Source organism: Pinus tabuliformis, chromosome 3_1, assembly GCF_031772625.1.
Source record: "Pinus tabuliformis cultivar Carrire ecotype Pingquan chromosome 3_1, CPIR1, whole genome shotgun sequence".
In the NCBI taxonomy this organism is placed as follows: domain Eukaryota; kingdom Viridiplantae; phylum Streptophyta; class Pinopsida; order Pinales; family Pinaceae; genus Pinus; species Pinus tabuliformis.
Window position 1 is genome coordinate 717,807,360 of NC_142301.1, and position 14,359 is coordinate 717,821,718.

General features: G+C 35.2%; 1 protein-coding gene across 1 annotated transcript in view; it reads left to right on the forward strand.

Annotated features, from left to right (window-relative positions):
* Nucleotides 1-3,663: 3,663 nt before the first annotated feature.
* LOC149189283 ((R)-mandelonitrile beta-glucosyltransferase-like) overlaps nucleotides 3,664-14,359 on the forward strand; it is a 54,846-nt gene continuing 44,150 nt past the window's right edge. Inside the window, exons 1-2 of the mRNA XM_089410174.1 lie at nucleotides 3,664-3,783; nucleotides 3,903-4,521. Coding sequence (XP_089266300.1) covers nucleotides 3,664-3,783; nucleotides 3,903-4,521 — 739 coding nt within the window. The remainder of the gene's footprint in view (nucleotides 3,784-3,902; nucleotides 4,522-14,359) is intronic.

Here is a 14,359-nt window from a genome sequence, read left to right on the forward strand (position 1 = left end):
ACATAGATGCTGAAGGGAGCGATAGTTTAAGTGACCAAATCGCTCATGCCAAAGTTTGCTCACTTCATCATTATGAGCAACAAATACTGAGGGAAGATTTGATGACCCAAAGTTGTGAAACTTATACAACCTTGTGGAATCATCAGCAAGACCAGTAGCTAGAATCTGTTTAGGATCTTTTAGATCCTTGATTACAACATCATGAGGTGAAAATTCAACAATTTTACCTTCACCTGAATGAGTTATCTGATAGACAGATAGAAGGTTGCAGGATAAGGTTGGAACACATAATACATCATTAAACTGACCATTGTCTAGATGAACAGTTCCAGTCCCTACAACATTAAGAGATCTATCATCACCAACATATATATTTTTGGTGTTACAATCATTTAAAGAAGAAAACATGGCTTGGTTTTTGGCCATGTGATAAGAGGCTCCAGAATCAATGAGCCACTCATGAGAATGAGAAGAAGAAGAAGATACATTTAATGCATAACCAGACTGAGATGATTGACAACGACATGCAGAAAGTGCCATTCCGGAAGTTGAAGTTGAAGTAGGCTCCACATGGATGTTATGTTTCTTCATTGCGGCTTCCAAGGCTTCCATCTTCTTAAAGCATTTAGATTCTAAGTGGCCATCTCGATTACAAAAGTTACAATGTCTATCAGTCTTCTTCCATTTGTTTTTATTGGTCTTATCATTTTGCTGAAATGATCTTTCATTTTGAGGCTGAGTTGGTTTAAGACCATTCTTTTGAGGATATGACTTCTTAGGATTCTTTGAATTTGGTTGCTGCTGGGCGGCTAACGCTTTTGTGGAACAGTTTCCAAGATTAAGAAGACCAAGGTGTAAGAGTTTTTCTTGTTCTCTTATTAAGGAATCATAAAAGGAGTCAAAGGAAGGGGCCTTGTAATCTTTTCCTTGACAAATGAAAGCTTCCCTTGTAGAATGGAAAGTGGAAAAAAATACAGAGTAGGCTGGTCCCAACTTAGTAAGGATGGAATAAATAAGGCTACCATCTTCTTTCTTAACTTTAACACCTTCAAGAGATATCTAAGGGTCTTGAATTTGGACAAGAAATCTTCAATGCAAGAAAAATTATTAGGATCCAAAGTAAGCAACTCATTTTCAAGTTGATGGGCTCTAATTTCATTTTTAATCCCAAAAACTTTAGCGAGTTTTTCTAATGCTTCATGAGGAGTCTCAAGTTCTGCAATGTGGAATCTAAGATCAGGAGAAATAGACATCCCTATCAAACCACGTGCTTGATCTTGTCTATTTTCCCATTTTGCAGCCTTGTCTTCATCTTTTGGTTTCTTCTCTTGGTCTGTGGCTATTCTGAAGAGACCTTTACTTCTAAGTAAATCTTCCATGTAGGCTACCCATTGGAAGTAGTTAGTGCTGTCAAGAATGACTTGGCATGGACTTTCCATTTTAAAAAAAAAAACTGAAGCCGAAGATGCTAAAAGTAAGTGTTCCAATGGATATATCTCGAAAAAATAGGCGGTTTTAAAAAAAACGGCTCTTAAAAAGGCTTACGGATGAAGAAGTTATGCCTTTTTGAAAAAACAATTGTTGACGTTGCCAGCAAAGTGCGCGAATGTGCGGGAATGAGAAAATCTGCCCCCACAAAATGGAGACTTGAACCCAAGACCTCTACTCTCTTAAAATAACTTTGAACCAATTGATCTATACAAAAAATTTGAGAGAGAGAGAGAGAGAGAGAGGGGGGGGGGCCTTGGTTTGCGTGCTTGCATTGAGAAAGCTCTTTTTCCCTACAAAACACAAAACACAAAACCCAACACGAATATGCAAAGAAAAACGAACCTTGCGGCTCGAAGTTAGCTTTAGCCAAAAAACTAGAAATTTTTAAAAAAAATCTCAAAGTTAGCTTTAGCCGAAAAACTAAATATTTTTCTCAATGTTTCTGATTTTCCGAGATCACACTAAGGTGCAGGGAAAAGAGCATACGCATGAGAAAAATCCTTCCTTTCTGTTTCTGATTTGTCCAGATCGCACAGAGTCGCAGGGCAAAGAGCATACGCAGAAATGAAAGGTATAGATCCAGTTAAAAAAAAGGCTAAATAAACCGAAACCGAAATAAGCAGAGAGAAAATAACAGTAAACTGCAAAAAACACTGTATACCTCCCGATCTGAAAAATGACGCAGCTAGGGCTACCGGAAACCTTTTCACGTGAAACAAAAGGGGTTCCTCACTGGAACAGATGCTCCGAACGCAACAGAGCAGTCCTCTCGGCCCGAAAGTAGTCAGAAACAGCATATCTAGGAAACGACAGCCGCATGCAGTTCTACCGGCTTCAGATTTGGATCACCAACGGACGCGGCCCTCAAATAGCTCCGATACCATGTAGGAATTTATAGGGTAAGTTCCTTAGAAAGAATACCAAAAGGACACCGCTCACAACCAGATCACAGATCAATACACCAGTATTTTTGACGTGGTTAAAACCCTCAAAGAGGGAAACATTCCACGGCCTGTCCCAACGTGGGTACTACAGGCAATTTATTAATCAAAGAATGAAAATTTACATAAGCTTCTCTCATGCACAGATTACCCGAACAATGACCCTCCATGCGCTTTAAATAGAACTCATGGACCAATCGGGTGTCAAGCCACGGATCAAGTGTCGGTAATACCGAGGAGAGAATGAACCGTCGAATCACTACATATCGTGACCGTCGGATTGTAAGTTACAAAATGTACAACGGTAAAGAAACACACTTTACCTAACTCTATACCTAACTCTACACTAGACGAAGTTGAACTTAACTATATCCTATGTGTCGGAATATCCTAACAATATGACACTTTTTTTATCTAACCATACCATATCAATTTATCCACCTACTTGCAAATTGTGATACCCATGGCACATAACTGAGAGATGAAATTTTCCCATTTTACTTCTAAATATCTTATAAAAACTATCTCCTCCACCCTTAATGAAGAATGAAAAATAGTAAAATAATCCTAAACAATGGAAATATGGTTAAGAAGAAAATACCTCTTTCCTATAAATTTAATATATATATTTTTTAATAAATTTTACATAACTATATCTTTATCATATCTAGTATATTATTAAAAAATTGAAGCCTTCACTTCAGGATCCAAAATCTTATTTATATATATATATATAGGTGACGTATCATTATGAAATATGTTATTATAAGAAAGAAATATTAGTTTAAGGGGACGCTGACATTTTCTATTCCAGGACGATTCAGACATCAAACAATCAACCTCTACATTGATTGTTGGATTTCAGAAAATTCCAAAAAGATGCTTTTTCTGTTGTCTTTATTTTCTTAAATATTAATATTTAAGATGCTTTTTCGGTTGACATAAAGATGCTTTTTCGGTTGTCTTTATGATGCTTTTTCGGTTGTCTTTATTTTCTTAAAATTTTCTTAAACAGGCATGGCACATGAAATATAGGCATGGCACATGAAATGTGTTATTATAACAAATATTTTCGCCAGAAGCAGATTCTAATATACGACTCTGAAGATTGAGAACAGAACAACAAAAGAAAGTTAGCTGTCCACCCGTCATTGATGACGTCACCTGAACGATCAACCAAAGCATATCCCACAATTTTGCTTAATTATGTTATAATTACATCATTGCTTAGATGGGCCAGAATGGGATCTTCTTGATAAGAACACCAGAGTTCGTCATAGATACCTATATCAAAACAAACATAACCAGACAGGAACGTAGTGGAAACTTAGCTTTTCAGAAGTCAATTGATGTAATTTTCCGGTTTTAAGTATTATTACGTGTTATTTTTTTATAATGCGTTGGCCATGATTATTTGAGCATAGTAAGAAGTGAACATGATCGCTATAATTGTAAACTCCGCTGTGGTAGGTGCATAATTCGCAGCTCAAATCCAGAGCAGGAAACTGTGGTACTGGATTAAGGGAAGAGAAACGAACAGAGTTTGACAATATTGGCCTGAATATGATGAATCATGCTCTGCATGCAGTGATTGTACCATTTCCTGAACAGGGTCATGTTAACGCTCTTATGAATTTGGCTCAGCTTCTGGCTATTAGGGGAGTTTTTGTCACTTTCGTCAATACCGAGTGGATACACAAACGCATGGTGGAAGCTTCAACGAAAGTTAGATCTCCTGTTTCCAAAGAAGATCTTGGCTCGGAGCAGCAAGAATGGAGAATTCGGTTTCTGTCTATTCCTGATGGTTTACCAGACAACCATGGCCGCACCACCAACGCCAACGACTTACTTCTTTCTCTGCAAAAGTTAGGCCCCGCGTTGGAGGACCTCCTTACCAGTGCTCATGAAAAATCACCGTCATTTCCACCCATCACGTTCATCATCACAGACCCCTATATGTCCTGCACGGAGGAAGTCGCAAGCAATATGAAAGTGCCCAGGGTTATCTTCTGGCCTCTATGTGCAGCCGCCTCCATTTCCCAACGCTACGCCAGCTTGCTAGCTTCTCAGGGACATCTTCCAGCAAATGGTATGTCTCTCCATTTCCACTGTAGAGAGTACAGATTTTGTGTGACTTACATATTACTCTTTTTCCTTTTCTTTTACAGTTCAATTTAAGTAGACTCAAATTATATATATATTTTAATTTTATCAGTTTTCTTCGGCGAAGTGAAGAGATGTGTTTTTTTTTTTAAAAGAAATAATTTATAAAAATTTACGAATGATCTTAAAATACTGATTATGGGACACTTCGTTTTGTGTTTGTTGTCGAGTAAATCATCCTTGATATAGAGATATCAGCCATAAATTGAGATAATTAATTATTAAAAATAATATTAATGATATTATTTAATTTTTATTTTTATTTATATATAAATTTTATAAGGATATTAGGGAAACATTTAATTATATTAATTAAATTTTATATTATTATTTAACTATATAGAATTATATTAGAAAAAACTCAAATATAAAAAATAATATTTTTTCCCATAATTTGTTTTCATTGGATTGTTTTTTAAAACTTTTTATGCACACTTATACAACTTGAGTGGGCCTAATGGTTAAGAGCATGTGTTTCCTCCTAAGAGGTTACAGGTTCAAAACCAAAGGGGGTAGAGTATGTATGCTTTCGTAGACTTTCCTAGACAAGGGGGTCTCATACACCAATTTGGTGTCTGGTAAATCATTAAAAATAACTAAACTATAATATTATTTTAAATTTAAAAAAACATATAATAAAATTTTTAATTCACTCACCCCTATTTTATCATGACTCATTTCATATTCAGTACTCTACCTCACTACTATTAAAAATATTTCATAGATATAATATTCCAAAATAGATACTCTAATAATTACTTAACATTTTTCTTTTAAAAAAATTAATAATATATTTTTTATTTTAATTCTTATATTCTATTTAAAAATTGAAAATTATAAACTTAAAAATAAGTTACAAATTATTGGTTATTAACTTTGTAGCCTTATCTTACACTACAATAACGAGAGAGACTACCTCGACAATTCATATATTCTATAATCCAAATATCTATGTAACTTCTGATTTCAAAGTTCAAAACAAATTAAAATAGGTAAGGTATTGTTAAAATAGACCAGCTTTTGATTATGTGAAATTCAGATTAGTGTACTTGTATGATATATATTAGGCTAGAAAAGATAATTGAATACCATTATATATAATAAAATCAATGTTTCTTCACATTTATAATGTCTATATAAATAATATATTCTAGTAAATGGTTTTTTTTTTTTAAAACATGTCTCCATATATCATTTATCCATATGAAATGAAATCCAAAATGTAATTCGCAGGATTTAATTACGAGTTATAGATCATGACACGAAACTTACTGAGATGCAATCCCATTCCACAATGTTTAGTGAGTAACAAGATATAACTTGAAATTCATGACTGCATTATCATAAAACCATTGCCCTTAGGAATGTCCATCATCATGCCATGCGGTGAACTTGAGTGCTTACTTAAATGTAGTATTAAGTGATAATTATTATGTATGGTCTCTTTTAACTCTGTTCTATTAGAAATTATTCTTATGACAACAAGGTGTACATCAGAATTATGACAGTAAACAAATAAGTCAAGGTGTTGATTTTACCACTAATAATTAAGACATGACAAGGCCAATGTTAGGGTGAACCAAAATCATCATTTTAGCATTAAATTATAATTGTACCACCAATTTAAACCTTGATAGATAAAAAAATAAGAACGGTTAATAATCCAACATTGGTAGGATAAGAAAGTGTTGAAGTGATTAGGTCGTTTCCTTATGCATGTGAAGTGTTTCATGTGGTGCACCAGTAATGAGTGAAGTTGTTTTTCTATCTTAATTTAGTATTTCAAAAATTCCATGAATGTTGATATCTAAGTATATATTTTTAAGCACAAATTTATAATCAAAATGAATTCAAAATTATCATTATTTAATGTCATGTCAATAGGTGGTTAACAAAACCTATTCATGAAAATAAAGTTTAATTTCATGGAATTATTTTGATTTTTTATAAGATTAATTGAGATGAAATAAACTCTATGAAACATGAAAATTACATCAACAATAGAAAAATGTGCTAGATTTTTTCATAAGATGATGAAATTAAATCAAGATATAAGAATTCATTAGCTAGTTAGAAACTTATGTACATATTTTGTAGCTTCATGATAATCATAAATGAATATTACCCTTAAGAAAAAACTAACATAAAATAATTCAAATACTAATTATCTAATTAAGGTGACCTCCAAGAATTGAATACAACAATCTAAATCTAAATATTGGTCATGCAACCCTTACATAAAAAAAAGGGTCGGGAGGACAATAAAATTGAGATGGAAAGAAAAGAATAGAGATAAGTTAAGTGTCACCATTGGATATGGATTCTTATTTAATTCCTACAAAAGGTGTCGTCTAATTTAATGTGTAAGTCCCCACAAATTTTCATTGAGAATAATTGGGAAGCATAACCTAAAGAAACCTAGACTATACAAAATTCATAGAGAGGGTAAACTAATTGTAGATATAGCATAATTATTGCAAACTTGATTAATTATAATATACATATAAGGTAGGAATTAAAAACCCTAAGGAATTAAAATTGAATATGAATACCTAGCTTCATAAAATCACAAAGAAACAAAATAGATATTAATCATACTCTCTCTTCATTATTGGCTTTACAATAGTGCTTTGTTCAGTGCCTATTTCATACACACTACTCTACTAGTACTAGTATATAACATTATAATAAAGAGAATAAATAATAAAATAGACCACATAAAGAGAAAGAGAGTCTCCCATTCTATTAAAACCATTAAATATATGAGGGAGGCACCCTCCTCGTATCGATGGATTCTTCCTCAACATCATATATTGAAACATGTGAGCTACTATGGAACCATGAGCTCAAACCGTGTGCAAGGATTAAAAAATGAGTGTCAAACCATGTTTCCAAGTCAAACCCATGGAAAAATCCTCATATTATTACAAAAAAGTCTAAAAAATAAGGCACTCCTCTCATAAGGAGAAACTGATTAACTAATTCCGCACGTCTGGTCAAACACATTATAATTTTCGTACAACAATTTCAATAACATCATAATCTTGTTAACTTTTTCTCAATTTTCTATTATAAATTTGGTAATCATGTGTCCAGTGTACATCTACGGTGTTAATCTCATGTAGTTCAAGGAACTTTGTTAAAATATAACTTCCCTTGGAGTCTATGTCACTCAAAATGTGGCAAAATTATCTAATAATGACCTCTAGCCACCCTAACATGATCCACCAGGTGGCTCATACCTACTATGTATAATGGTATGTATAATATTCTTAATGTGAAATGATGTTGTGGCATCATCATTCATTGTGCTTCCATAGATCAATCCGATGAAAAATATTGCAATGTTTGCTAATATAATCATTTCAAGGTACATAAATCCCCATGTAAATACTTAGATCCCAAGGCAGAGTGCACAAATTCTAATAGGATGGATCCTAATTATAGCTCAAAATGAGTCATCAAGTAATTATATTTTAACAATATCATAACATTGTTTAATTATGTAAATCACATAACTTTACCTTAGAGGGACAACCTCTCTCCTATTAGATATGTCAACTCCTAGGACATGAAATACTTAGTATGTACATTAGTTAGTAATAGGTAAAGGTGGTGATTAATTAAAGGAAAAACGTAAAGGAAACCTTTTAATTTGATCCTCAAAGTTAATATTAATTATATAAGGCCTTCTACTAGTTCATCTAGCCTTTTCGACACAGGAACCCTCATTTTTTGTAGTTATAAGCATTTGAGAGGGAGATTTAATGTAAGTTTACCATCTCAATACCATTCTATTACACATTTTGCATTTCTTGTATGATTTTTTTTAGTCCTTTTATTTAGATATCCATTTTTAGCATAGTAACTTGGTGTTGGGCATTTTTAACGAGGCAACTTCATTATTTTTTCATTTGTAAAATTACATACTTCTCACAAATATATATAATTATTTTTTGTCTAATTTTCACTTTTATCTTCTTTCTTGATATTTATTTATTAAACCTTGTTGTATGCCAATTTAAAATCCAAACATAAGTGAGGACAACATTTTTAATGAATGGGATGATAACAAAAGGGAAAAATGGGAAAATTTTCAATATGATTCTGATATGTGGTACAATACATAACCAACTCTATAATAGATTGTATGATTTGATATTAGTAATGACAAAATTTATATAAAAACAAGTATACCCCGGATGTTGTATGAGACATGATAGTAATATTATTACATTGTGGAAGAGTCATTATATCAAACCAAACCTTTATTACATTACATGACAAGTTTAGAAACCAACACAACATATCTAAGCAAGGAATCCACACATAAAATTGTAGTAGATCAACTAAAAGGATTATGAATGATGTACCATTTGCAAGTTCAAATTTTGTTCGATATGTAATGCATGGGAGTTGATATACCATGGTAAATTTATATGATAGAAATCATAGACGATATCAGAATAGATGGTCATATGACTAATGGGAGAAATATAAGAACAAGCATGAATCATTAGATTTAAGTAGAAGATATAATCCAAATAACATCAATGTACCCCTAAGAGTATGGTCCAAAGGTGGTTTCCCTTGAGGGGAAAAAATATAGCTTCTACTTTAGGCATGCACTCTCAAATGAAGATTGTGTGGGAACTCAAGAACCTCATGCTAGAAATGTAGCCTGCGCAAATATAAACTAGGCTAATTGTGACGAACAAGGTGATTCTGTCATCTTAGTTAAAATACTAAAAACTTTAGAGAAATAATTTTTTTTTAATGATTAAGAATCAAGTATGTACAAAAACATGAAATTATTCTAGTTAAAGAAAAGAAAATACATGGAAAGATAATTATTCCAAGGTAATGAAAGAAAATTGAAATAAAATATAATCAAACTAAATATTGTTTAAGTGAACTTATTCTTTCCCAACATACTTGCTAATAAATTGTGTGGCTTATAGGTGAAGTCAAAGGTCCAATGCTACCACTTGATAAATTCATGAATAATTGTATTTTCCCATATGTTTGTATATAATCCAAAACAAGGACACATTGGAAATCAACTAGGTATCGAGTAGGCATTTGATCACTCCCAAGTTTCGACAAAAGGTAAAATTATGGTCATGAATCACAAGGCCCAAATTATACAATCATTGACTATTATTTCCACCAATTTCATCCATAGAAAGGTCAATTAATCTCCTTTGTACAGTACTTTCAAGTTCGATAATAATAGACAATTTTTAGTTGCGTGCATTTTTGAACAAATGAAACAAACTTGAATACTATCTTATGTACGTTCTCTTAGTGGATTCTTATTTTTACACTTAGGACAAAAAATAGAAAATACTTCACTCTTCTCTTCTTTTCTCTTCTGTTGACGGTGCTGGACCCGCCAACATTCAGGGGATCCCCCCGGTATGAGGTCCCAACTAGACCTCACACCGTTTGGTGTGGGAGTCCCATCCGGTATGATGGCTCGATTGCCACTATCTTAAGGATTTGCCTCAACTCTTTCTTGTCAGCATAGGAGAGTGGTCTGCTTTGTCTTTGAGAAGTGAGGTTAGTGTGCCTGGTGAGTGTAAGTGTCACTTTTGTCAATGGTTCTTTCACTATAGAGGAAGAGGGTGAGAGTGAGTCCAAAGTCAGTTTGGAGAAGTCCAAAATCTACTAGGAACAAATAACACAACATGATGTTCAGAATTTCTGACAGAGTAGTTCACACGGATGCGGCAGTCACAACACACAAGGGAAGATAACACATATAACACTCAGTGGATTAGTCCACACGAGTGCAACGGTTTCTTACAACAAGTTTTATGTGAAAGGTTTGTACAATGTCCGGGAGAGTAGTCTACATGAGATAGATAGTGTTAACATCATATACAACACATTTTCATTAATAGATTATGTATTACAACAAGTGAAATAGTTCAAATGTGAAACACAAGTTAAAGCAAATTGCATCACAAGTGTTAAAGATTAGTCTTACAATAGTTACAATACATGTGTGAAAACGTGTTGGCCTGTGATGTAGGAGCATCCACCACTCTTCATTAAAGGAGGAATCTAAAGAGGAACAAGGAGGACGTGGACCATCGGAGCAAAACAGGGGACAAATTCTGCTATAATAGAGCTAGTTTGATGGAAGCAATAAGTCTCTAGAAGACTTAATTAAATGTAATCTGCCATATGTATGTATATAGAGAGATTAGTGGAGAGATTTGAGGAAAGGATATGATCGGATCCTTCATAGTGATCCGATCCAATTTTTCCTTATATATATATATATATATATATATATATATATATATATGATGAACCTACGTGTTCAATAGGGAGAGATAGACTGAGAACAAATAGAATTTTTGTAAGGCGAGAGTAATCAAAATGTAGTCGAGAGGGAACATGTTTCTAACGCTGAAATGCCTTAGTCTGTATTCAATATTGTATAATGAATAGATTATGTGGTCTGTGGATTTTCACGTGTCTGTGTATTATGTCCTTTTCAGTTCTGTTGTATATATATATTCTTGATGGCTTAAATCCCGTTTGTAAGTGTCTTGATTGACCATTGACCACTGTAGGGTCGATGGTGATCCAAGATATCAAGTTAATTTTTATATATGAGTGTTCTGTGTGAAGACGGATTATGGCAGGAACCCTCGATGAGGCATAAATCCATCAAATGGCAGACGAATGTGAGTATGCATAGTATCCGTCAAATCTCATAGATTGACAGACCGTAATGGTGGAAGGTGAAGAGAACGTGAAGAGAACCAGAAGTAGAACTGAGCCGTCGATTTCATGGATCCACGGTCATCACGAAGGTTAGATGCATGATAGTTAGCATGCGAAGGAAGTGGTTTCGCTATAGGAATGGTATTTGAGGCGAGCTCTGAGTGGTAAGTGGTATTGAAGGTTAGGCACCCGATTCCACTAACCATTCGACATGTAGCACAAAGGTGGAGAGAGGAAACCATTTTATCGAGCAGTTAATCGTCGTGCTTGTTGTCTACCCGAAATCAATGTCAACCATCGGATCTGATGGAGGAAGATCGACGATGGAGGATTTTCACACAAGTTGATTGATCAGGCTAAGCGACAACCATCGGATCGAGCACAAGATCGACAATCACGATTTAATTGCAAAGGTGAAGAGCTAGCGGACAGGGCGATGGAATGTTGATTAAGCGATGTGCTGATAACCGTTGGATCAGAGAAAGAAATGGATGGTGGAGGTCGAGAAATCGGTGATTAGCGAAAGGGAGCAGCACTGCAGAGGTGTCTTTGATGCACGGAGCCAACAATTTATGAATGCAGGTGTAAAATATTTGAAGTCTGGCCTTAAGGGTTTTCGGGTAGGGTTTGCATGTTTCCGTGTGTAATCTTGTGTATCCGATATGTTGTATGGTCCCGGATTTTAAAGGCTCAAGGCCTAAGCATGAATGAACGCTTCCGATAGGTTTGTGGGTTATAACCCAGAGGCCTCAGGACCGAAAAATTAATATGAAAGGGATTTTTCCTTACCCCAAAATATCCTTTCATCAAGTGGTATCAGAGCAAGGAAAGGTTAAGGGAAGAAGATTTCCTGTGAGAAGGAGGAAGAGTTTGCAAGCAGAGGGAGAAGAGGTACATTTGTTTAAAGTATGGTGAGTTTATGGTCTTTACTGTCGTGCAGATAGTGACAGCAGAAGGTGAGAAGACTCGTAGCAACCTAGAGAAAGGAGTGCTCAATTGGTTCGAGAGGAGAGAACGAGAAATATGCCAAAATACTAAAGCTCAGAGGAGAAATCTTGGTGAGGTATCATGTAGCAAAGGAAGACTATTACTACAGAGGTTGGTTGCAGCTCACAGAAGATCATGAAGGCAGTTCCACTGGGAAATGGGTAGAATTGCTAAGGACAAGGAGAAGCATATGACGAGGAGGTCATAAATTTTTGTGCCTCGAGAGTCTGATGCAGGAGCATCTGACACTCTTCATTAAAGGAGGAACCTAAAGTGGAACAAGGAGGGCGAGGACCATCGGAGAAAAAGAAGGGACAAATTCTGTTATAATAGAGCTAGTTTGATGGAAGCGATAAGTCTCTAGAAGACTTAATTAAATGTAATCTACCATATGTATGCATATAGAGAGATTAGTTGAGAGATTTTCGGAAAGGATATGATCGGATGCTTCACAGTGATTCGATCCAATGTTTCCTTATATATATATATATATATATATATATATATATATATATATATATATACATATATGATGAACCTGTGTGTTTAATAGGGAGAGATAGATAGAGAACAAATAGAATTTGTGTAAGCCGAGAGTAATCAAAATGTAGTCGAGAGGGAACTTGTTTCTAAGGCTGAAATGCCTTAGTCTGTATTCAATATTGTATAATGAATAGATTATGTGTTCTATGGATTTTCGCGTGTCTGTGTATTATGTCCTTTTCAGTTCTGTTGTATATATATATGCTTGATGGCTTAAATCTCATTTGTAAGTGTGTTGATCGACCATCAACCACTGTAGGGTCGATGGCGATCCAAGATATCGAGTTGACTGTTATATATGAGTGTTTTGTGTGAAGACAGAGTATGGCAGGAACCCTGGATGAGGCATAAATCCATCAAATGGCAGACGAATGTGAGTATGCACAGTAGCCAACATATCTCATAGATCGACGGACTGTAATGGCGGAAGGTGAAGAGGACTGGAAGTAGATCTGAGCCGTCGATCTTATGGATCAACAGTCATCACGAAGCTTAGATGCATGAGAGTTAGCGCGTGAAGGAATTGGTTTCACCACAAGAATGGTATTTCAGGTAAGCTCTCAGTGGTAACTGGTATTAAAGGTTGGGCACCCGATTCCACTAACCATTTGACACGTAGCACAAAGGTGGAGAGAGGAAATTGGTTTATCGGGTTGTTAATCCTCGTGCTTGTTGTCTACCTAAAATCAATGTCAGCCATCTGAACTAATGGAGGAAGATCGACAGTGGAGGATTGTCGGGCAAGTTGATTGATCAGGCTAAGTGACAACCGTTAGATCGAGCGCCAGATCGACGGTCACGATTTAATCGCAGAGGTGAAGGGCTGACAGACAGCGCGATGGAATGCCGATGAAGCAATGCATCGATAGCTGTTGGATCGAAGAAAGAAATGGACAGTGGAGATCGAGTGATCGACGATCGACAAAAGGAAGGAGTAGCGTTGTGGAGGTGTCTTTGATGCACAGACCCGGTGATTTATGAATGCGGGCGTAAAATATTTGAAGTCCAGCCTTAACGGTTTTCAGGACGGGTTTCCATGTTTCCGTGTGTAATCCTGTGTATCTAATATGTTGTATGGTCCCAGATTTTAAAGCCTCAAGGCCTAAGCGCAAATGAATGCTTCTGATAGGTTTGTGGGCTATAACCCATAGGCCTCAGGATCAAAAAATTAATATGAAAAGGGATTTTTCCTTACCCAAAAATCTCCTTTCATCAGCCTATTAGCAGGCTTCTGAATTAAGAGAAAGTTCCAAGACACCTCATTACACCATACATCACTAACCTGTGTGAGGGGCGTTGGAGCCATTACTTACTCCTCCAAGAAAATATTATAGACTCTCTTGGCTATGTGGGAGGAGCTGAGGTGAAAAATTCCTTTGCATGTACAAATGAGGGGGTATTTATAGCCAAGGGTGAAACTAACCCTTGTGGTTGTTCGAATACCCTCATGAATTTTTGACTTTACATGAATCTTTGTACAACAAGTGGGTCTC